The sequence below is a fragment of the Musca domestica genome, unplaced genomic scaffold (assembly GCF_030504385.1).
Source record: "Musca domestica strain aabys unplaced genomic scaffold, Musca_domestica.polishedcontigs.V.1.1 34, whole genome shotgun sequence".
Lineage (NCBI taxonomy): Eukaryota > Metazoa > Arthropoda > Insecta > Diptera > Muscidae > Musca > Musca domestica.
This window is the reverse complement of record NW_026712313.1, coordinates 3,690,805-3,711,479: the sequence shown is the minus strand read 5'-3', so window position 1 is coordinate 3,711,479 and position 20,675 is coordinate 3,690,805. Positions and strand designations below refer to the sequence as shown.

The following is a 20,675-nucleotide window of genomic DNA, read 5'->3' as shown; positions in this document are numbered from 1 at the left end:
GTCCATTGAAGGTTTATGGAAATTATCCATTCTTGCAAATTCTGTAAACTAATATATTTAGCAGAGAGTTTTATGTTAACTATTAAACAACATGATGCGAAGCTATTCACCACTAGATGGCGCTCTTGCATTATTATTACATTCATTCTATATGTTCTTAACAACCCAGGAAACAAAAAGGGCTTAAAGTGATATTTACCTTGTCAAATTTCACTACATAAAAAACTGGTTCCCATCTCTGATTTCTGTATATACTATGGATTTGTAAATATAAATTTTGACAGCGAAATGTTGTGAAATGAATAATTTTGAAAAAAAAATTGAACATATGACTGAATTAATTTACCCTCTGATGTTATATCTCCCATTCAAAGTGGTATTTCAAAAATTTATATAGCCTTTGTTACTTTCATGCTATGCTGTAGTATATTTGGAAAATATTAGGCAAATCTGTTCAGCAGTTTTTGAGTAAATAAATTACAAACAGACATTCAAACGTACAAACATTTCCCTTTTTTATAGATATTGATAATTATTCAAAATGTTAACCCTTTGTGGGGGAGGTACTTGATGGAGTGGACCGATATTAACAATTTTCGTACCTAACCTAGCACTAATGAAAATATTGGGATTTGCAACAGTTGAGAAAAATGTTAATGATCCTTTCTTATTCTATGAGATAAATTATTTTCTATGCAATTATTGACCTTTTGTGGGGGAGGTACCAGAAGGAGAGGACCGATATTGCCCATCTCCTAACTCGATCTAAGTTTGATAATAATATTATGATGAACCAAGTTTGGACCAGGTCGGATAACCGCTTCGAGAGTTATCGTGAGCATCTGCCAGACAGACAGACGGATGGACATCGCTACTATCGACTCCAAATGGCGTCAAACGGATTTGGTCCAAAGAGACCTAAGGTCTAAGCCAGTTATTTCGATGAGCCACGTTTTGACCGTATCAAGTGATATATGTATACCCTCTCTAGCCATATGATTGAGGGTATAAAATCCTCTGCCAAATTCAATCGATTCAGACTAAGATCTTGCGCTAATATGTTAGTTCCATCCGTTTTTAAATATTATTTGCTCAGAAGCCATACTGGATCATATATTTTTTATGAGAGTTCTGCTAAATATCCATGGTGGTATAGGGTTAAATGTAGTCAGCCCAGTCCGACTGTTGATCTTTCCTACCTGGTCCAAGTTGAAAGATCTACACTTAAGTCGTTTATATTAGATTACTTAATTATCAGATTTTCGTAGCCAGAAAATAAGAACTAATTTCGTGCGATATATCCTTGTTAACCCGATTTTTAATGAGTATATTTGCTGGGTAAAACGGTTATATCTTCATACCCAACATATCCTACCCTATTTCTTACTCAACATCCACCTCCTTACATTCCCAACGGCTGTTAACGTCATTTCACCACTCCCGTGTTGCCATATTTCAATTACATAAATAACCCAGGGTCTTGTCTTTGCTATACATTCAGCTTTTATTTTTGTTTTCACTTTTCGCCAATAGATGGCATCGGTCGGTGAGTAACTGTAAATTAGCAGAAATATTTTTATTATCTTACAAAATCATGTTAACCTAACAGAGATATCAAAATACAAACTAAACTTAGAATTCTACTGCCTAATGATAACGGTGGGGATGAACTCGATGATTGTGATGCGGTTGATGACGGTTGAGACGATGATGATCGAAATGCTCATCGGAACTTATTTCGGTTTCCTCACAATGTTTGGAGTGTTTGCGTGAGTGACTGTGTGAACGTAGGCGTCCATGAGTGTGAGTGTGATGGCTGCTGCTGAGATGGGGTGGTTCCAATGATGTTGTTGTCGGGTGTGCTGGTGCTAGTCCTCCACTATCATAACGTGGTGGACGACAATGACTTGAGGGCGGCACCGGATCATCGAATCGGGGACAGGGGTGATCCCCGATGGGGGAGGCTGTTTCATAGCGTTTCGAAAGCATAGTGAATTCTTGATGGGCGGAGCACAAGGCCTGCAAGCGCTGTAGCAAATCCGTTTCGGGTAAATCGCGCAAATGCAGCGTGCGGGCCACAGATGTGCGGAAATTTTGTAAATGCGACAGGCGATGATTGGCATCGGTCAGTTGGCTTTGGACATGTTCCAAGTCGTCGCGGAGTGACTTGAAATATAGAAAAATTTAATAAAAATCCATTTAAAGAGGTCTTAACCAAAACTTACATTTATCAAGGTCTCATCCCGACAGCGTCTATTTCGATTCGACTCCTCCATGGATTCCAGACGTTCCTTCAGCGAACTCACTTGAGCCATGAGTCGAGTTTTCTCCTCCTCCAAATCACACAATTGATTGGTGAGATCATCGATTTTTCGAGCCCTCTCCAGAGCAGTGATTTTGTACTCAGCCGCCTCGGCCAGCTGGGCCTTCGCTTCAGCTATCTGGGTGCGAGCATCTGCCAGCTGGGCTGTAAGTTTATCCACAGCTTTGCTGGCCTTTTTGGCACGACACACAGCCTCATCCCGCTCGCCCTGCAAAACACATTTACCCCGAGCCCCATCTTCAATAATAGCCAGCTTACGTTTGAGTAATTCCAAATGTAAATCGCGTCTCTGTACCTGTTCCTTGAGGACACGTACCTTACGTTGCAGATTATAGAGGGTGCTGGTTGTTTCCTTCAGCGGGATATCGTGGCAGGAACGTTCTCGGCGTAATTTGGTTGTGGCATGGACATGGTGATGGTGGTCACAGCAACCCTGGATAAAGAGGGGAGAATGGTAAATGGTTGAAGCAAAACTTAATTCTTGAAAAAATGCCAAACTTCTGAAAATAAAATCGAAATAAATCCTGCTCCGATCTGTTCTCTTTAAGAAGGATCTTGGCTTAATCTGAAAAACTTGGACACCTTACCTTATCAGCACTCCTTATGTGCGGCAAATGATGATGCTGGTGATGATTGTGTCCATGGTCCACCAAATGATGATGATCGGCAGCCAAACGTTCCGCCCTCTCCAACAGACTCTCAGCCATAATATTTGTATCGGTACCCAGGGCTGGTGGTGTGGAACATTCACCAAAATGAAAAGCTTTTGCCAAGCGTTGCAAGAATTCCGACAATCCCAAGTGGTCATTACGCAAGCTATGTATCTCGGCATGACATTTTTCCAAACGCTCTTCAAGTTCACATTTCTGAGCCTCTTCGTTACGCAACCGGCACTGAGTTGTCTCCTGGGTTTCCTTCAATTTGCTGTGTTCGCAGGAGATTTGCTCGCGGAGAGAGTGGATTTGCTACAGGAGAGAAAAAAATATATAAGGGATAAGAGAGGTATCTTTCGGAGTTCTTCTATGATCTTCTATGGTTAGAAGAGCTTCTGTTGATCTTCTATGGCTAGAAGTTCTTCAGTAGAAATTCTATGGCTAGAAGATCTTCAGCAGATCTTCTATGACTAGAAGTGCTCAGGTAGCTCTTCAATGGTTAGGGGAGTTTCAGTAGCTCTTCAATATTTAGAAGAGATTCAGTAGTCCTTTAATGGTTAAAAAGTTTCTTTTATGACCAGACGGGCTTCAGCAGCTTTTCTATGGCTAGAAGAGCTACTTCAGTAGATCTTCTATGGCTAGAAGACCTTCAGCAGATCTTCTATGACTAGAAGACATTCAGTAGCTCTTTTAAAGCTAGAAGACCTTCAGTAGATCTTCTATGGCTTGAAGTGCTCAGGTAGCTCTTCAATGGTTAGGGGAGTTTCAGTAGCTCTTCAATGTTTAGAAGAGGGTCAGTAGTCCTTTAATGATTAAAAGAGTTTCTTCTATGACCAGACGGGCTTCAGCAGCTTTTCTATGGCTAGAAGAGCTACTGTAGAATAGCCTCAGCAGCTCTTATATGGTTGGAAGAGCTCCAGCAACTCTTCTATGGCCAAAACAGCTTCAGCAGTTCTTCTTTAGCTAGAGGAGCCCTAGTAGCTCTTATATGACCGGAAGAGCTTCAGCAGTTCTGAAATGCCCAGAAGAGCTTCAGCAGTTCTGAAATGCCCAGAAGAGCTTCAGCAGTTCTGAAATGCCCAGAAGAGCTTCAGCAGCTCTGCAATGACCAGAAGAGCTTCAGCGGCTCTTCTTTGGCCAGAAGAGCTTCAGCAGCTCTTCTATGGCCAGAAGAGCTTCAGCAGTTCTGAAATGCCCAGAAGAGCTTCAGCAGTTCTGAAATGCCCAGAAGAGCTTCAGCAGCTCTGCAATGACCAGAAGAGCTTCAGCAGCTATTCTATGGCCAGAAAGGTTTCAGCAGCTCTTCTTTGGCCAGAAGAGCTTCAGCAGCTCTTCTATAACCAGAAGTGCTTCAGCAGCTCTTCTATAACCAGAAGAGCTTCAGTGGGTCTTTTCTGGCTAGAAGAGCTTCAGTAGCTCTTCTTTGGCTCAAAGAGCTTCAGTAGCTCTTCTATGGCTTCAGTAGCTATTCTATGGCTAGAAGAGCTTCAGTAGCTCTTATCTGAGTAGAAGAGCTTCAGTAGCTCTTATCTGAGTAGAAGAGCTTCAGTTGCTCTTCTATGGATAGAGGAGCCCTAGTAGCTTTTATATGGCTAGAGGAGCCCTAGTAGCTCCTGTATGACCAGAAGAGCTTTAGCAGCTCTGCAATGACCAGAGGAGCTTCAGTAGCTCTGCAATGACCAGAGGAGCTTCAGCAGCTCTTCTATGATCGGAGAAGCTTCAGCAGCTCTTCTATGACCAGAGGAGCTTCAAAAGGTCTTCTATGATCAGAGAAGCTTCAGCAGCTCTTCTATGACCAGAAGAGCTTCAGCAGCTCTTCTATAACCAGAAGTGCTTCAGCAGCTCTTCTATAACCAGAAGAGCTTCAGTAGCTCTTCTATAACCAGAAGAGCTTCAGCAGCTCTTTTGTGACCCGAAGAGTTGTAGCAGCTCTTCTATAACCTGAAAAGTTTTGGGAGTTCTTCTGTGACCTGATGAACTTTAGCAGCTCGTCTGCTGTAGATTGAAAATCATAAAAAAATCTTCTTAAAGAAGAATTTTTGAATATTTGACAAAATCCTCGTCCTTTTCTCACCGAATGCATGGCCTTATTGTCATTCAAAATTTCCCTCGTCTTATCCTTTATCAATGTCTCACAAGGCTCTGGAATATTCAAAGTATTTGCCAAAGATCGCAAGAACGAAAGACGATCACTTTGAACACGATCCAAATTACTTTGCAGGCGATGGCAACGCGACTCAAAACCTCTCAACTCCTCCTTTAATTTTTCAGCATTAATTTCCGATTCTGTTAGACGATCACGATTCAAATGCAAGTCTCTCTCGTATTGGCGACAACGTGACTCCAATTCATGTTCATGATTGGTGGTACTATCCAGCTGAGCCGTTAAACGTTGTTTTTCAATATTCGATAGCGATTTTAGATTCGACAACTCATTTTCACAGCTGCTCAAAGTGTCACAAGTTGATGCCAGTTTCGCTTTGGTCCTTTGCAGTTCAGTCATCAGCTCCTCTCCACGGGCAATAACGCAATCCGTTGTCAGCGTGGCACTATCGCATGCTTCCATGCCCAAACAAATACTGAGACGTTTCAGAAAATCGCATAGCTGGTTGCGAGCCTGCTCCTTTTGGGCTTCCTCATTGGCCAAATGGGTTTCCAAATGTTGAATTTTGGAAAGTAATTCCTTGCAGCGTTCATCGGCGGATCGTTTTTCACGTTGTATGGTCTGTATTGTGGAATCGCAGCGTTGCTGTACAGATTCTTCTCGATTTTCCGCGGCATGCAGCCGACTTTGTAGTGAAGAAATGAGGGCAGTTTGTCGCGCCGCCTGAGCTCGCAGATTTTCTACCTCCGATTCACGACTGCACAGTGAAGCTTTGGTCTCGGAAAGCTAAAATGTCATAGGGAGAGAATTAGGAAATTATATTTTGGAGAAGAGTATAAACTTACCTCTGATGACAGTCTCTCCTTTTTGTATGACAAGGCTGCTATTTCACTGCGCAGTGTGGTAACCAAGTCAATGTTGTGATGATGATCCGTAGCATTTCCACAGCTGTTGTCAAGCTAAAGAGGAATAGAATATAAGAGATAAAAGAAGAGTAAAAATTTATTTTACAATTTTAAAAAAAGACTAATATTCGCGCACTCTTTTAAGAATACTTTCAAGAAGTGAATACTTAAGAACAAGAGAATTTTTAAAAATACTACGTTTTTGTATATTTTCTAGAAAGAAATTCGTTGATATTGAATTCGTTATTTTTTAATATTTTTGAAAAAATATAAATATTTTTAAAAAATATTTATTCTTGGATTTTTATTCACATTTTCCCTGACATATTCGATTATTTTTTCAAAAATAGATTTGCAGATTTTTAGGTAAAGCATTTATGGATTTATTTAAATATATTTTTGAAGATATTTTATGATATTTTTAGGGATTTTCACGAATAGTGTTTGGCTTGCTTGTTTGGGATACCATAGTATTTTGTTGTTGCAAAATCGTCAGGCAAAATCCCATTATTGTTGTTTTTATAAAAACAACGTTTGTTTATGAGTGGAGAACGATGGTAATGTTTACCAGGGGGTAAGGCAGGGAATACCTAGGTTTCGGAAAGAGCCACCAATCCTCATCAGTTCCCTTGTTTCTTGTCTGGGATAGGTATTCCCTGCCTTACCCCCTGGTAAACATTACCATCGTTCTCCACTCATAAACAAACGTTGTTTTTATAAAAACAACAATAATGGGATTTTGCCTGACGATTTTGCAACAACAAAAAAAAAAAAAAAGATTTTCACGAATTTTTAAAAAATGTGTCTGCGACTGTTTTTTTTTTTTAATAGTTTTTAAAGAACGATTCATAGCTTCTTGAAATAATTTTTGGGGACAGATTCATGGATTTGTATTAGCATATCCATTTCGTGAACACTTATTAATCAATTCGGAGCACAATTTTTATTATTATATTTTCAGAATGAATTTTCTAAAAAAAGTTTTACAAATAAAATTTTTTGTAAAGGAATGTTGAAAGTAGAATGATGTTTTTTTAAGAATTTTAAGAATAATCCTACATATGCCATTTATGAATATTTAATTGATAATTATTAATAATATTTTTTTCTAATATCATATTTTTAAGAACTTTTTTGCGTTTTTTTTTTCAAATTTATTTTAACCATCGATTATTGGCTTTTTGTATCCTCAGCCATATGGCTTCAGAGGGAATATATCAATTGATGCGTCCAAAACGCGTCTCATCGAAATAACGGTTTTAGATCCTATGTCCCTTTAGACCAAATCCGATTCAAGACCAAATCCGATCCCTCCTTCCGCTTGTCTGTCTAGCTGGTAGAAGGTTGTATCTGATATGGCGTAAACTTGGTATTTGGTACAAAAATAAGTCGAGTTCGTAGATGGAGATGGTAGATGATATTTCTACAAATACAAAATTTGCTATTTGATTGGATATATCGTCTCACTCCTTCTGTTACTTCCCCCATAAAGAGGTCAAGAAATTAAAAAAAAACAAGCTGAAGTTCATAAAACCTGAAGTGAGCATCCGATTATTTTCTAACCCAACACGGCCAAATATTTCTATCAACACAATATCAGGTGTGAAGATGGCAGATATCGATTCACTTCTTCTGGTACCTCCACCCACATAGTTTCACAACATTCAATACTCAGCAGTTCTTTTCAAACTTGGTATAACTATATCATTCTCAGAAGATATGTGAATATGATATTTATTATTTTTGGAAAAATTTTACTCAGATGTGTTTTAGGTCTGACTGCAGGACTTTTGGTATTGAAAATGGGCTATATATGTCCACGTTGTGGTTTAGACCCCATATAACTGTACATCCAGATATTCGGCATTTTGATGATTTGTGTTACATTTCTCTCCGGAATTGTTTCAAATTTGGTACTTGGATTTCGTAATAGGGACTATCACTTATGACAGAATCTACAATATTCGTATCGCTCACATATAACTGCAGCTCCCTTTATTCGGTATTTTGACTATTTTTGTCACACTTTTCACCAGAATTATTTCAAATTCGGAATTTAAAGTTCGCAACGGGCACTGCTTCCTACGACAGAAAATTGTCACGCATAAAACGGTACCTTCCAATACCGTACCTTCGTTATTTTGACAATTTTAACCACATTTTTCAGCCTAATTAACTTAAACTTAAGTTCGTAATAGGCACCACCTTCTCTGGCTGATAAATTACCGTAAAGTACCACGTTTTTTATATCCCCATAAAAGCGCAACACCTGATATTTACAATTTTTAAAATTACAGAGGCGTTCTCCAACGGAATCTTTTTAACATTTTGAATGTTCCTTTTCAATGATGAGGGGTATTGAAAGTTCGACCCGACCGAAGTAACGAGCTTTTTACTTTTTTCGGCTTACCTCTAGTTTAGTAAAATATAACAGATTTTTTTTAATTTCTTCCTGAGGTAAGTTTTTGTAACCTGATTTTTTAAAAAATCCTTTAAAAGTTGAAAAAGGTCCCATGTTTGGAGTCCATGAAATATATGCAAGACTATTGTTGACACTACAAATTTTCCAAAATGGCAAAATATGTGTTATTATATTTCTTGGATTGAGAGATAATGGTCTTTGAACACGGACGAGGAAAATCTCAAGCCCCGACCGAAGGAAGCCTGCTTTAAAAAAGAATCAAATTTAGGAAAAACTTTGGTTCGATGTAGAATCGGGTTGTCCGGTCTCGGGTTGGATACAAGAATGATAATAGCAAATTTTGTAGCTAGGTTAGAGTGTAAGCTATAATTTAGTGCGTATTTTTTGGACTACCAAAATGGACCCTATTTTGACTTTTTGGGGGTTTCATAAAATTTCGGATTGTTTTGAATAACCCCTTAATTTGTATACGTCTTGTATATGTATTTTTAGTAGTTTGTTCATATTGGCTTAGTAGATCCGGATCTAATCCGGGTCTCGGACTCGGACTCTTAGGTCAAATATACGGGAAACCGGGTGCGTCCCCCATAAAAAATAATTATCCGTAGGGAAGCACTCGATATAGTCCAAACCTGGCACGTCGCAATATTTTTATCATATTTATTTAGGTCCGATATCAAATGGACAATATTACTCCATTCCTTCGGAACGTGCTCCATAGAGGGTGAACAATTTTAATAATCGTTGCTGAAGTCAAAATATATATAAATAATCGATCATTGGCTGAGGGTATACATCTGTCTGCAAAACCGACTGATACTTTAAACATGTTTAAATACAACTCATTTATTAAATTTTTTCGGAACAATTTTTTGTGTATTTTTGTTTTTAAATCAACACATTTATGTTCATGGATTTCTAAGAATATTTTCAGGGACGAACAAACATATATTCGTAAGAATAATTTGTTAAAGAACAAACAGAGCATTTTTGCAGATTTTATTTTTAAGAATATTTTTTTTTAGGAAATAATTGTCGATTTAATGAATGTTTTTCAGGAAGTAATCTTTAACATTTTTAGGAAAAGTTTTCGGAAATTTAAAGGTCCTAGAGGAAGATTATTTTCTCATAATTCCCTAATAATGAATGAAAAACATGAAAATTGAAACACAGGGTCTGACCTAAATAGCCTTTAGCTGAAAAACGCCAAAATTGCAATCATTTTCACGAACAATTTTTGGGTTCCTTTAGAATATTTGGAATATTCTGGAAATATTCTTGAATTTTTTTTTTTTGGAATTTTTTTTCAATAACTCTAGTTAGTTTTATGATAAATTTTTCTAAAGGATTTAGCTGAAAAATTCCAAAATTACGAACATTTTCATGAACAATTTTTGGGTTCCTTTAGAATATTTTTTCCGGAAATTTTTTTGAATATTATTTTTTTTTCGGAATTTTATTTTTTTTTTTTCAAAAACTCTTGTTAGTTTTATGATAAATTTTTCTAAAGGGTTTAGCTGAAAAATTCCAAAATTACGAACATTTTCACGAACAATTTTTGGGTTCCTTTAGAATATTTTTTCTGGAAATATTCTTGAATTTTAATTTTTTGGAATTTTTTTTCAATAACTCTCGTTAGTTTTATGATAAATTTTTCTAAAGGCTTTAGCTGAAAAACGCCAAAATTGCAAACATTTTCACGAACAATTTTTGGATTCCTTTAGAATATTTTTTCTGGAAATATTCTTGAATTTTAATTTTTGTCGGAATTTTTTTTCAATAACTCTCGTTAGTTTTATGGTAAATTTTTCTAAAGGATTTAGCTGAAAAATTCCAAAATTACCAACATTTTAATGAACAATTTTTGGGTTTCTTTAGAATATATTTTCTGGAAATATTCTTGAATTTTAATTTTTTTGGAATTTTATTTTTTTTTTTTTTCAAAAACTCTCGTTATAATAAATTTTACTAAAGGCTTCAGCTGAAAAATTCCAAAATTACGAACATTTTCATGAACAATTTTTAGTTAATACATTTTGAGAATATTTTTTTTCAAAAAAATAACCACTCTGTTTTACGGCACTTTTTTGGAAATAATGAATATTTTCTAAAAAATGTTTTTTTTTTTCGGTTAAGTTCCTTTATTTTATTAGCAATATTTTTAGGGAAAAAATAACAAAATTTGCTTTTTTCTGGGAAAAATATATGATTTTTTTTTTTTAAGATTATCATTTCGGGAAATATTCAGAGATATTTTTTAATAGCATCTTGACGAGATAGTAATTGTCACAATGTATTTCCACTTGTTTTTTTTTTGTGTACAAACTTTACCAAATGATGGTGATGATGATGCGGTGATAATCCACTGATATCCACATGATGATGATGCAGATGATGATTGTGGTCGTTATCCAAAGGCATTTTGAAGAGATTTTTTATTCAGTCACTTTGTTAACCAAACCGCCCGCAAAACGATTTTCCGTTTCAATTCCAGCGAAATTACGAAAGCGAAATTTAATTATCGTCCAAGGGGTTTGCCTAATCCTTTGATGGTCATAAACGAAATTACACCGAAGAGGCCGAGGCTTGGCACAAATAACTACAAATTAAATCAGACACTAAGCGAACGACTACGACTGCGACCAGCCATCGATGATAGTTTGTTGGGAACTATGGTAGTGTGGAAAATTGCATAGAGTTATGGAAATATCCTGCAAAGGCCTTCTCAGCAACGAAACAAAAATCGGTTGCCAAAGGCATAAAAATCACATAAAATTAACTTTAGGAATTTACAACAACATATCAAGCACACAATTATGTTGTTGTTGTCGTTGTTGGCAATGTGAATCCTTGTTTTCCATGTTATAGTGTTGTTGCCTTTGTTATGTGTAAAGTTATGTTGTGTTGGTTCCGTTTCCTTGAATGACAGACAATCGTAAGTCAGTGAAAAAATCACCTCTAGTTTGGAGTAATTTTTCCATTCGTTGGCAAAATATTTAACCAGAAATGAGTAGTGGTGGGGTGGTGCCCTGTCTAAAAATTAAGCTCAATGGCATCGCTTCGTTTTTTGTTGGTTTTTTGTCTGTTTTGTTTATTACTTCAACAATTATTTGGGTCATTCACTCGATAGCAACGCCAAGGAGGAGGCAAAAATCAACAACTGGTGAAAATAGCGCCAGTGTAAAAAAAGGATACAACAATGAAGAATGGCGGAACATGCAAAGCAAAGCCAAGTTTGTTTTTTCTTTCCACTGAAATTTGATAAATGTACAAACAATTGCCAGAGCATAAATAAAGTTATGTTGATTGTGCCGGGATAAGAGTTAGAGAATTTCTGGTTAAACGGTGAAGTATTTAGTTTGTGGTTAGGGAACTCAGACGTTCTGCTTTGGATCGCCATAATGGATGAATATTAATGCAATTTTTGGTAACAATATTTCATGTATACGAAATGGAGCATAATTGGGGTGCTCATTTAGAGTTCATAAAGTACAAATAAACAAAGGATTTAGTTCGACTGGGTCGAACTTTTGGTACCCTTACAAAAACCAATTTGAAAATGGTAACACTGACATTTTTACGCGAACGAGTTCCCCTTACTTATATTGGGATTTTACGAGGAGTGGACCTACATTTATGAAGATATGGCAAATTAAAGGTCTTATCCTGGTAAATTCTGGTTAAGACCTGTAAAAACAAGTTAGAACATATCTGTAGGTTTGTCGACAGATGTTTATCTTCAAGATATGCCGGTATTAATAAAACATTAAAGTAATTGAGTTACTGACTGATTTAACGATTCATCAACGCCCAGACGAAACGACTGAAGCCATAATCTTGAAATGTTGGTGAGGGTCATACTTAGTCCGAGGGCTGGGCTTTCGGAAATTTGTACTAGGACGGTACCAAAATACTAAAAAGATTTTTTACCCTTCGTATTTTCCAAACCATTAGAGCTAGAACTCTTTAAAAGATTGTCATCGATGATGTGTATGATGAATGTACCAAAGGGTTATTTGGAAATTCGCACTCTAAGTGTATGAAAAGTACTAAAATGTACTATATTTACCAAATCGTATCATGTGAACGGATAGAGCTAAAAATTTGAAATTTGGAATTGGAATAAAATTTAATTTGACGGTCGATGAAAGGAGGTAAATTTGAAAATTTATACTTAAAGTACTAAATGGTACAAAATTTGGTATAATTCGACTATGGAGGAGCGGATGGAGCAGGAATTTTGAAATTTGAAATTAACATTACTGGCAGAGTATAGGATTGGGATATGGATGTAGTTTTCGTAATTTGTGCACGAATAGTACTAAATGGTACCAAACATGGAATTCTGAAATTTGGAAGTAAGATTACTATTTCATCATGGAGCTGAGGTTTGTAGGTAGTATTGGAAATTCGTACTTATGTATACTAAATTTGGTACAACTTAAATTTTAGGAAAACCGATAGAGTTGGAATCCTGAAATATGTTTACTATGCATTGTAGGACTCAGGTATATGGGTAGTTTTGGAAATTCGTACTTATGTTTACTAAATTTGGTACACATTGAAAATAAGATTTCTATTGTAAAATTTGGATTTGGGAGTGTGGGATTGGGGTACGTAGGTAGTTATGGAAATTTGTACTTATGTGTACTAAATGGGACTAAATTTGGTACAATTTAAATTCTGAGAGAACCGATAGGGTTGGATCTCTGAAATTTGGAAATAAAATTTCTATTTGATTCTACGATGTAGGTAGTTATGAACATTTGTGGAATTGTGGTGAATCAATAGAGCTGGTATCTTGAAATTTAAAATGAGAGTCGCTGATGGAGTGCTGGATATATGTATATAAAACGAAAAGTTCAAAATTGGTACTAAACTTCTAAATTGGACCATTTAGTATTTGGTAAACGGATAGAGCTAAAAACTTGAAATTTGGTATGAAAATCAAAGTTGGAAAATAACTTTGACTTACGATTTGGAACAGTTTGGATTTAGGTAAAAGGATAAAGTTGGTGATAAAGTGGTGGTTTTGGAAATATTTACCACAAGTGCACGAAAAGTACTAAATAGTACTATGTTTGGTACAATTTGGTATTGGGTGAACAGATAGCGCTTAAAATCTTAAAATTCGTATTAGAATCGCTGTTTATGTGTAGCCTGGACATGTGGATGTGGTTTTGGAAATTCGCACTATAAGTGTACGAAAAGTACTGAATGGTACTAAATTTGACATTGGGTGAAGGGATAGAGATAAGATTCTGAAATATGATATTTAGATGGTATCTGTGTTTGAGATTTGGCGGGGGTTTGGAAATGCGAAGTATGGTTGTACGAAAAGTACTAAATGGTTCTAAATTTGGTATTGGGTAGTGTATAGAGCTGGAATTTTCAAATTTAATAATGAGGTCTCTGTTAGTATCTGGAATTGAGATGGAGAAGTGATTTTGGAAATTTGTACTATAATTATACGAAAAGTTTTCAAAGCTACTAAATTTGGTATTGAGTGAAGGAATATGCCTGGAAACCTGAAACATGATACTAAGGCTTTTTGGGTATTTGGGAGTGATATGGAGGTTGTTTTGGAAATGTGTACTATAATTGTACGAAAAGTACTAAAATGTACTAGATTTCGTATTGGGTGACGGAATAGAGCTGGAATCCTGAAATTTCTTGTGGATGTCACTGTTGGTGTCTATAGTTGAGAGAAGGAGCTGATTGTGGATATGCGTTCTATAATTGTATTAAATTGGGTGAAAGTTTACGGCTGAAATTTAATGTAGATGTCACTGTTGGTACCTGAGATTGAAATATGGAATTGGTTTTGAAAATGCGTACTTTGATTGTACGAAAAGTAATGAAACAATGGAATTTTATAACAATTGGTGTCTAGAATTGAAATATGGAACGATTTTACAATCAGTACTAAAATTATACTAAATGTTACTAAATTTGGTATTGCCTGAATGTAAAGGGCTGGAATCACGAAATTTAGCATTGAGGTCTCTGTCGGTATCTGAAATAGAGATATGGAGTTAGTTTCGGAAATGCGACCTATATTTGTACTAAATGGTACTAAATTTGGTATTGAGTGAAGGGATAAGGCTGGAATCCTAAAATTTGATATTGAGGTGATTTTGGATATGTGGGGGAGATACCAGAAGGAATGGACCGATATATTTCACCTTTACACCAGACCTTGAGATGTGCGAAATTTGGCCAATATAATCAATTTTCGTGCCTGATCTAACACTGACAAAAAAATTGGGATTTGCAAAGTCCTCAAAAAATTGGATGATATTTTCCTGTTCTATAAAGTAAATCATTTTCTGTGGAAATATTGAACTTTTGTGGGGGAGGTACCAGAATGATTGGACTGATATTGCCTTTTTGGGAGTTTGGAACTATTACTCGAATTGAACACAATCTCATCCAATTGGAGTTTTCCATACCTTTGAACATGACCTTAATGCTGCTTCACATATTCATCGGACAAACGACGTTAGGTACCAAACACTTCACCTAACTGAAGATATCGCCTGGCAATGTAGTTTTGCAAATTTACCAATTTTGTTTGTCCGTTAGTTGTTACCTTTGTTGCTTAGTTGTTGTTGATAAGCAACAAATTGCTTACAAATTACAAACAAATAAGGAAGTTCAATAGGCAAATAAAGAAAAAAAGCAAAAGAGAAAACAAAACACACAATGAAATGGAAAACCATTTTCCAAAAACTAACAACAACAAATATACACCCGATAGATGAACATTAAATAACGTGACTCAGAAAATATTTTCCATTTCGCGGAATTTCACAGAAACAAAAACACTATTAAAGAAAATGTGTTTTTATGACGAACATTTTTCTTTTAAGTGATTCACAAGCACCACCCGGCTGGTAGCCTTGAAAGAATTGTTTGAAGAAAAACTTACCGGTGAAACTGTTACCTTGTCAATTGTCGTTGACTGGCGAGGAATGGAGGCCAAGGAACCGCACAGAACTTCAAATATTAACCAATCTTCTTCGGTGTTGCCGGAATGCGAGGACATTGTAATGGAAGGTTAAAAGAAAATTTTAAATTTTTAAAAGAAATTGAGATCTTGCAAATTTGCGCAAAAAATTTTTGTTTTATTTATTCTATGTTTTGCCAATAAATGCCAATAAAGGAATCGATTTGTTATCGGGATTTGTGTGGGGGAAAACATTTTCTAACATAATGGGATATTTGGAAATAACAGAGGGGTGTTACCAAGGAAATTGTTGTTACTCAACAGGCGTCTGGAGTTAGTGTTTTATGAACAGTTTGAAAAGTTTCAATATTCAATAAAATATTCTTTAAAAAATCCACACTTATTGGTCTGAAGGTCCTTGAAAAAATATATTCTTTAAAACATCCACACTTATTGGTCTGAAGGTCCTTAAAAAAATATTCTTTAAAAAATCCCCGTTTAAAAAAACTATTCTTTAAAAAAATCCACATTTATTGATCCTTGAAAAAATATTCTTAAAAAAATCCACGTTTGTTGGTCTGAAAATCCTTGAAAATATATTCTTTAAAAAATCCACGTTTATTGGTTTGAAGGTCCCTAAAAAATATTTTTTAAAAAATCCACGTTTATTGGTTTGAAGGTCCCTAAAAAATATTTTTTAAAAAATCCACGTTTATTGGTTTGAAGGTCCCTAAAAAAATATTTTTTAAAAAATCCACGTTTATTGGTTTGAAGGTCCCTAAAAAATATTTTTTAAAAAATCCACGTTTATTGGTTTGAAGGTCCCTAAAAAAATATTTTTTAAAAAATCCACGTTTATTGGTTTGAAGGTCCCTAAAAAAATATTTTTTAAAAAATCCACGTTTATTGGTTTGAAGGGCCCGTAAAAAAATATTTTTTAAAAAATTCACGTTTATTGGTCTGAAGGTCCTTGAAAAAATATTCTTCAAAAAATCCACGTTCATTGGTCTGAAGGTCCTTGAAAAAATATTCTTTAAAAACCCACGTATATTGGCCCTTGAAAAAATATTCTTTAAAAAATCCACGTTTATTGGGTGTTGAAAAAATATTCTTTAAAAAATCCACGTTTATTGGGTGTTGAAAAAATATTCTTAAAAAATCCACGTTTATTGGGTGTTGAAAAAATATTCTTTAAAAAATCCACGTTTATTGGGTGTTGAAAAAATATTCTTTAAAAAATCCACGTTTATTGGGTGTTGAAAAAATATTCTTAAAAAATCCACGATTATTGCTCTTCGAAAAAATATTCCTTAAAAAATCATCGTTAATTGCTTACCACATTTTGTGGTCCTTGAAAAAATATTCTTTAAAAATCCTCGTTAATTGTTGTGGAGGTCCTTGAAAAAATATGCTTTAAAAAATCCACGTTTATTGGTCCTTGGGAAAAATATTCTTTAAAAATCCACGTTTATTGGTCCTTGGAAAAAGTATTATTTAAAAAATCCACGTTTTTGGTTCTTGGAAAAAATATTCTTATAAAAAATCCACGTTTATTGGTCCTTGGAAAAATATTCTTTAAAAAATCCACATTTATTGGTATGCAGGTCCTTCGAAAGGACTTTAATAATAAAACAAGTAATTCTAGTACTAATTAAACAAAAGTTTATTTAACAAACATATTTATAAAAGACATTTTTTGTTTCTTATTTTTTTTCTTAACTTAAAAAAAAAAAAAACTAAAAACTAGAAATTAAATAAAATATTTGAATGACGTTTTTTTTTTGTAATTTTTCTTAAAACCAACTGCATAAAAGATGAAAAAATCAACTAAAGTAATTTATTTTATAAAAAAAATAAACATTTATTCATAAAAAACACGATCTATAAACAAACATTTAGCCTCTTGAGTGAAAGTATTTACTTGGTCTTTTGCTTCTTGGGCTTGGCGTCGGCGGCAGCAGCGGGTTGGTTTTGTTCGAGCAAGTTGTTGACGTTCTTTTGCAATTCAGCGAAACCAGTTTGGACATTTTCTTGGACCTTGGCGAAACCTTCCTTAACATCCTCCTAAAGGACGCAACGAAAAAGACAAAAGCAAAAATAAATAAATGTCAAAAGATAAAGGGTTAAAACAAGGAAATTACAAGAGTTACCGGGCGGATGCCGTATTTCTTCAAGTTTTCCTACAAAGAAAGAAAAACGAGAGAGAAATACGTTAGTATAAGTGTTTCTTCTACTTATTTTTATTTTAAATAATTTATGTTCAGAAGTCTATACTTACTTCAGTGAAAGCATCAGAGATGTTCTTGGAGAGGGAGTTCTAAAGTCATGAAAAGAAAAAAAAAAAGAAATGGGTTATTAAAAATCAAATTTTAGAATCTGAATAAACATAAACAAGTAGAAGACCTTGGGTAGCTAAAACACCTTCAGAAGGTCTTCTGGCCGTAGAGAAGCTTCAGAAGGTCTTTTAGCCGTAGAGAAGCTTCAGAAGGTCTTTTAGCCGAAGAGAGGCTTCAGAAGGTTTTCTAGCTCTAGAAGAGCTGCAGAAGGTCTTCTAGCCCGAGAAGAGCTGCAGAAGGTCTTCTAGCCCGAGAAGAGCTTCGGAAGGCCTTCTAGCCCGAGAAGAGCTTCGGAAGGCCTTCTATTGATAGAAGAGCTTCACAAGGCCTTCTATTGAGGCTCTTCTAGCTACAGAAAGGCTTCAGAGGCTCTTCTAGCCATAGGAGAGCTTCAGAGGCTCTTCTAGGCATAGAAGAGCTTGAGAGACTCTTCTAGCCATAGAAGAGCTTCAGAGACTCTACTGGCCATAGAAGAGCCTCAGAGGCTATTCTAGCAATAGAAGAGGTTCAGAGGCTCTTCTAGCCATGGATGAGGTTCAGAGGCTATTCTAGCCATAGAAGAGCTTCAGAGGCTATTCTAGCCATAGAAGAGCTTCAGAGGCTCTTCTAGCCATAGAAGAGCTTCAGAGGCTCTTCTAGCCCTAGAAGAGCTTCGGAGGCTCTTCTAGCCCTGGAAGAGCTTCAGAGGCTCTTCTAGCCATGGAAGAGCTTCAGAGGCTCTTCTAGCCATGGAAGAGCTTCAGAGGCTCTTCTTCGCATAGAAGAGATTCTGAGGCCTTTTAGCAATAGAAGAGCTTCTAAAGGCCTTCTAACCATAGAAGAGCTTCTGAAGGCCATCTAGCCATAGAAGAGCTTCTGAAGGTCTTCTGGTCATAGAAGAGCTTCTGAGGGCCATCTAGCCTTCTATATGTAGAAGAGCTTCTAAGGATCCTCTATTCATAGAATAACTTCTAAGGATCTTCTATTCTTAGAAGAGCTTCCAAGGCTCTTCCATTCATAGAAGACCTTCTTAATGTCTAGAAGGTCCTAGGAAACTCTTATATGGTTAGAAGAACACCTAAAGCCCTTTTATTGAAGGATTGAAGACCGTATACGCTCTTCTAGAATTGGAAAGTCTAGAAAGATGTCAGTTTTAAAAAAATAGGAAAAATAGTTTTTTTCTTTTTTTATTCAAAATTTATTTTGTTTTTGTTACTGTATTTATTGTTTTTTTTTTTTTTCAAAATTGTTAAAATTGTTTTTTTTTTTCATTTTGTTTAAAAATTATTGAAATTAATTATTTTAATTTTTTTTCATTTATTTTTGTAATATTCGGATTTTTTTTATTTCTATTTCCAAATTGTAAATTTGAATTTTTAAATTTTATTTTTAATTAAAAGTTTTTAATTTTTATTTTCATAATTTTTATTTTATATCTTTCTCACTGACTCCATTCTATATTTGCTTTTTAAAATCTATTATTTTCTAATTTAAATTTTTTCTGACATTAACTTACCCAGAATTCAGGCTTGGTGAAAGCTTCGAAGATGTTTGCGGGCAGAGCTGGTTCGGCACCGGTGTTGCGTGGCAAGCGGGCCATCTCAGCTTGCTAAAATTACAAAAGAAATTCCCATTATCCACTGTTTCAATTCCACATTTTCATTTTCACTTTATGAGTAGCACAGTTATCCTGGCAGGACATTTTCACTTTTCCATTTTTCACTTCACTTTTATTTCAAAACATACCTGCATGTAGCAGAAGATAGCTACAGCTACGAAAACGTATTTCAAGGCACCGGCCATTTTTTTCTTTCGAGTTTAGTTAAGGTCTGAAGAGGAATTAACTCTGAGTGCTTAAAATTTTGACACTGACTTTTATTTCAAAATTTTTGTCAAAAAAAAAACCACTCACAACCATTGGAAATGCAGATTTTATGATTCAATCATGGGGTCGTTCTTATCACCAAATATGTTTTGGAAAAAAAAAATAGACAACGAAATCCGCGGCATAACTATTCAGTTTTTTCGATTTTCTTTTCAAATATGTTTGAGTGTGAGTTTGAGACTATCCCATTGATAACTTCTTGAACTATGAATACGATTTGGGTGATAATTTTGGAATAAGTTGTATTCTTGAGTGCGCCCCTAAACTAAGTTGTGACAACATTTACGATATCGTTGCTGCTTCGGCCATTATTGGTTCTGCCGGCTGCCATAGGCAGAGATTAATCTAAGCATTTTTTTAATAGTTGGGCTTAAGTAAACATTAGTATTTGCTTTGAAAATAACAAAACATTTCTGTAATGAGTATTTATTTAAGGTATAGTTGTGTATTGCATCTATGCATTTTAAATTATTTGTCAATGTATGGGTATTTCCATGTTTTCTTTATAAAACCACCACAAGGTGGTCAGGGTATTATGTCTTTGTGCATTTGTTTGTAACAGGCAAAAGGAAACGAGATAGACCCATAGTTCCTTTTGATGATCTGCATAGAATCACATTCTGAGTCGATTTATGCATGTCCGTCCGTCTATGTATTTTTGTGAACAAAGTACAGTTCGAATTTATTACCCGATCCAGATGAAATTTTGCACAAATCATTTGTTCGGCTCATGGACGAACCCTATTGAAATTGGAGATAATCGGTAGAAATTTAGATATAGCTCCCATATATATCTTCGTCCGATTTGCTTTTTATTGTGCACCAAACATGTAATATCAGTCCGAGTTGTATGGAATTTTGCACATACAACCAAATCAGGCCTGAAAATAAGTATGTCGAATTTGATCGAAATCGGTTCAGATATAGTTATAGCTCCAATATATATTGTTCATCCGATTTGTTATTTTAGTCCTCCGCAGCCGTTATATGCACTCTGCAACAACAATATTTGGGGAAATATATCAAATACAGCTCAGAAATACCTTTGCTGAATTTTATCGAGATCGGTTCAGATTTGGATATAGCTCCCATATATAACTTCGTCCGATTTACCTTTTA

General features: G+C 35.3%; 2 protein-coding genes across 4 annotated transcripts; both read right to left on the bottom strand.

Annotated features, from left to right (window-relative positions):
* Positions 1 to 1,549: 1,549 nt before the first annotated feature.
* LOC101900267 (coiled-coil domain-containing protein 170) lies at positions 1,550 to 11,220 on the bottom strand. The gene is made up of 6 exons (XM_005184127.4): positions 10,739 to 11,220; positions 5,926 to 6,039; positions 5,051 to 5,866; positions 2,911 to 3,288; positions 2,226 to 2,756; positions 1,550 to 2,166 (listed from the first exon to the last, which is right to left on the bottom strand). Exons 1-6 carry the CDS (start codon positions 10,826 to 10,828, stop codon positions 1,648 to 1,650), a joined length of 2,448 nt encoding a protein of 815 aa, XP_005184184.1. The 5' UTR covers positions 10,829 to 11,220; the 3' UTR covers positions 1,550 to 1,647.
* Positions 11,221 to 16,995: 5,775 nt separating this feature from the next.
* On the bottom strand, positions 16,996 to 19,608 carry LOC131800324 (uncharacterized). 3 transcript variants are annotated; one of them, XM_059125589.1, is made up of 5 exons: positions 19,418 to 19,604; positions 19,188 to 19,280; positions 17,635 to 17,673; positions 17,507 to 17,536; positions 16,996 to 17,420 (listed from the first exon to the last, which is right to left on the bottom strand). In XM_059125589.1, the coding sequence occupies exons 1-5, from the start codon at positions 19,472 to 19,474 to the stop codon at positions 17,274 to 17,276; spliced, it is 366 nt and encodes a 121-aa protein (XP_058981572.1). In that variant the 5' UTR covers positions 19,475 to 19,604; the 3' UTR covers positions 16,996 to 17,273. The 3 variants fall into 3 exon arrangements, with proteins under 3 accessions (XP_058981572.1, XP_058981571.1, XP_058981573.1); XM_059125588.1 differs by having other exon boundaries at positions 17,498 to 17,536; positions 19,418 to 19,578; XM_059125590.1 differs by lacking the exon at positions 17,507 to 17,536 and having other exon boundaries at positions 19,418 to 19,608.
* Positions 19,609 to 20,675: the final 1,067 nt, after the last annotated feature.

What these genes read in the sequence shown, in the direction of transcription:
- LOC131800324 (XM_059125588.1), bottom strand. Translation starts at nt 19,474, where the DNA reads ATGGCCGGTGCCTTGAAATACGTTTTCGTAGCTGTAGCTATCTTCTGC. An exon ending in TCTCTGATGCTTTCACTGAA is followed by an intron (nt 17,537 to 17,634) that starts GTAAGTATAGAC and finishes CTTTCTTTGTAG; the next exon opens with GAAAACTTGAAGAAATACGG. An exon ending in GCATCCGCCCGGTAACTCTT is followed by an intron (nt 17,421 to 17,497) that starts GTAATTTCCTTG and finishes TGCGTCCTTTAG; the next exon opens with GAGGATGTTAAGGAAGGTTT.
- LOC101900267 (XM_005184127.4), bottom strand. Translation starts at nt 10,828, where the DNA reads ATGCCTTTGGATAACGACCACAATCATCATCTGCATCATCATCATGTG. An exon ending in ATCATCATCACCATCATTTG is followed by an intron (nt 6,040 to 10,738) that starts GTAAAGTTTGTA and finishes ATTCCTCTTTAG; the next exon opens with CTTGACAACAGCTGTGGAAA. An exon ending in ACATAAGGAGTGCTGATAAG is followed by an intron (nt 2,757 to 2,910) that starts GTAAGGTGTCCA and finishes CTCTTTATCCAG; the next exon opens with GGTTGCTGTGACCACCATCA.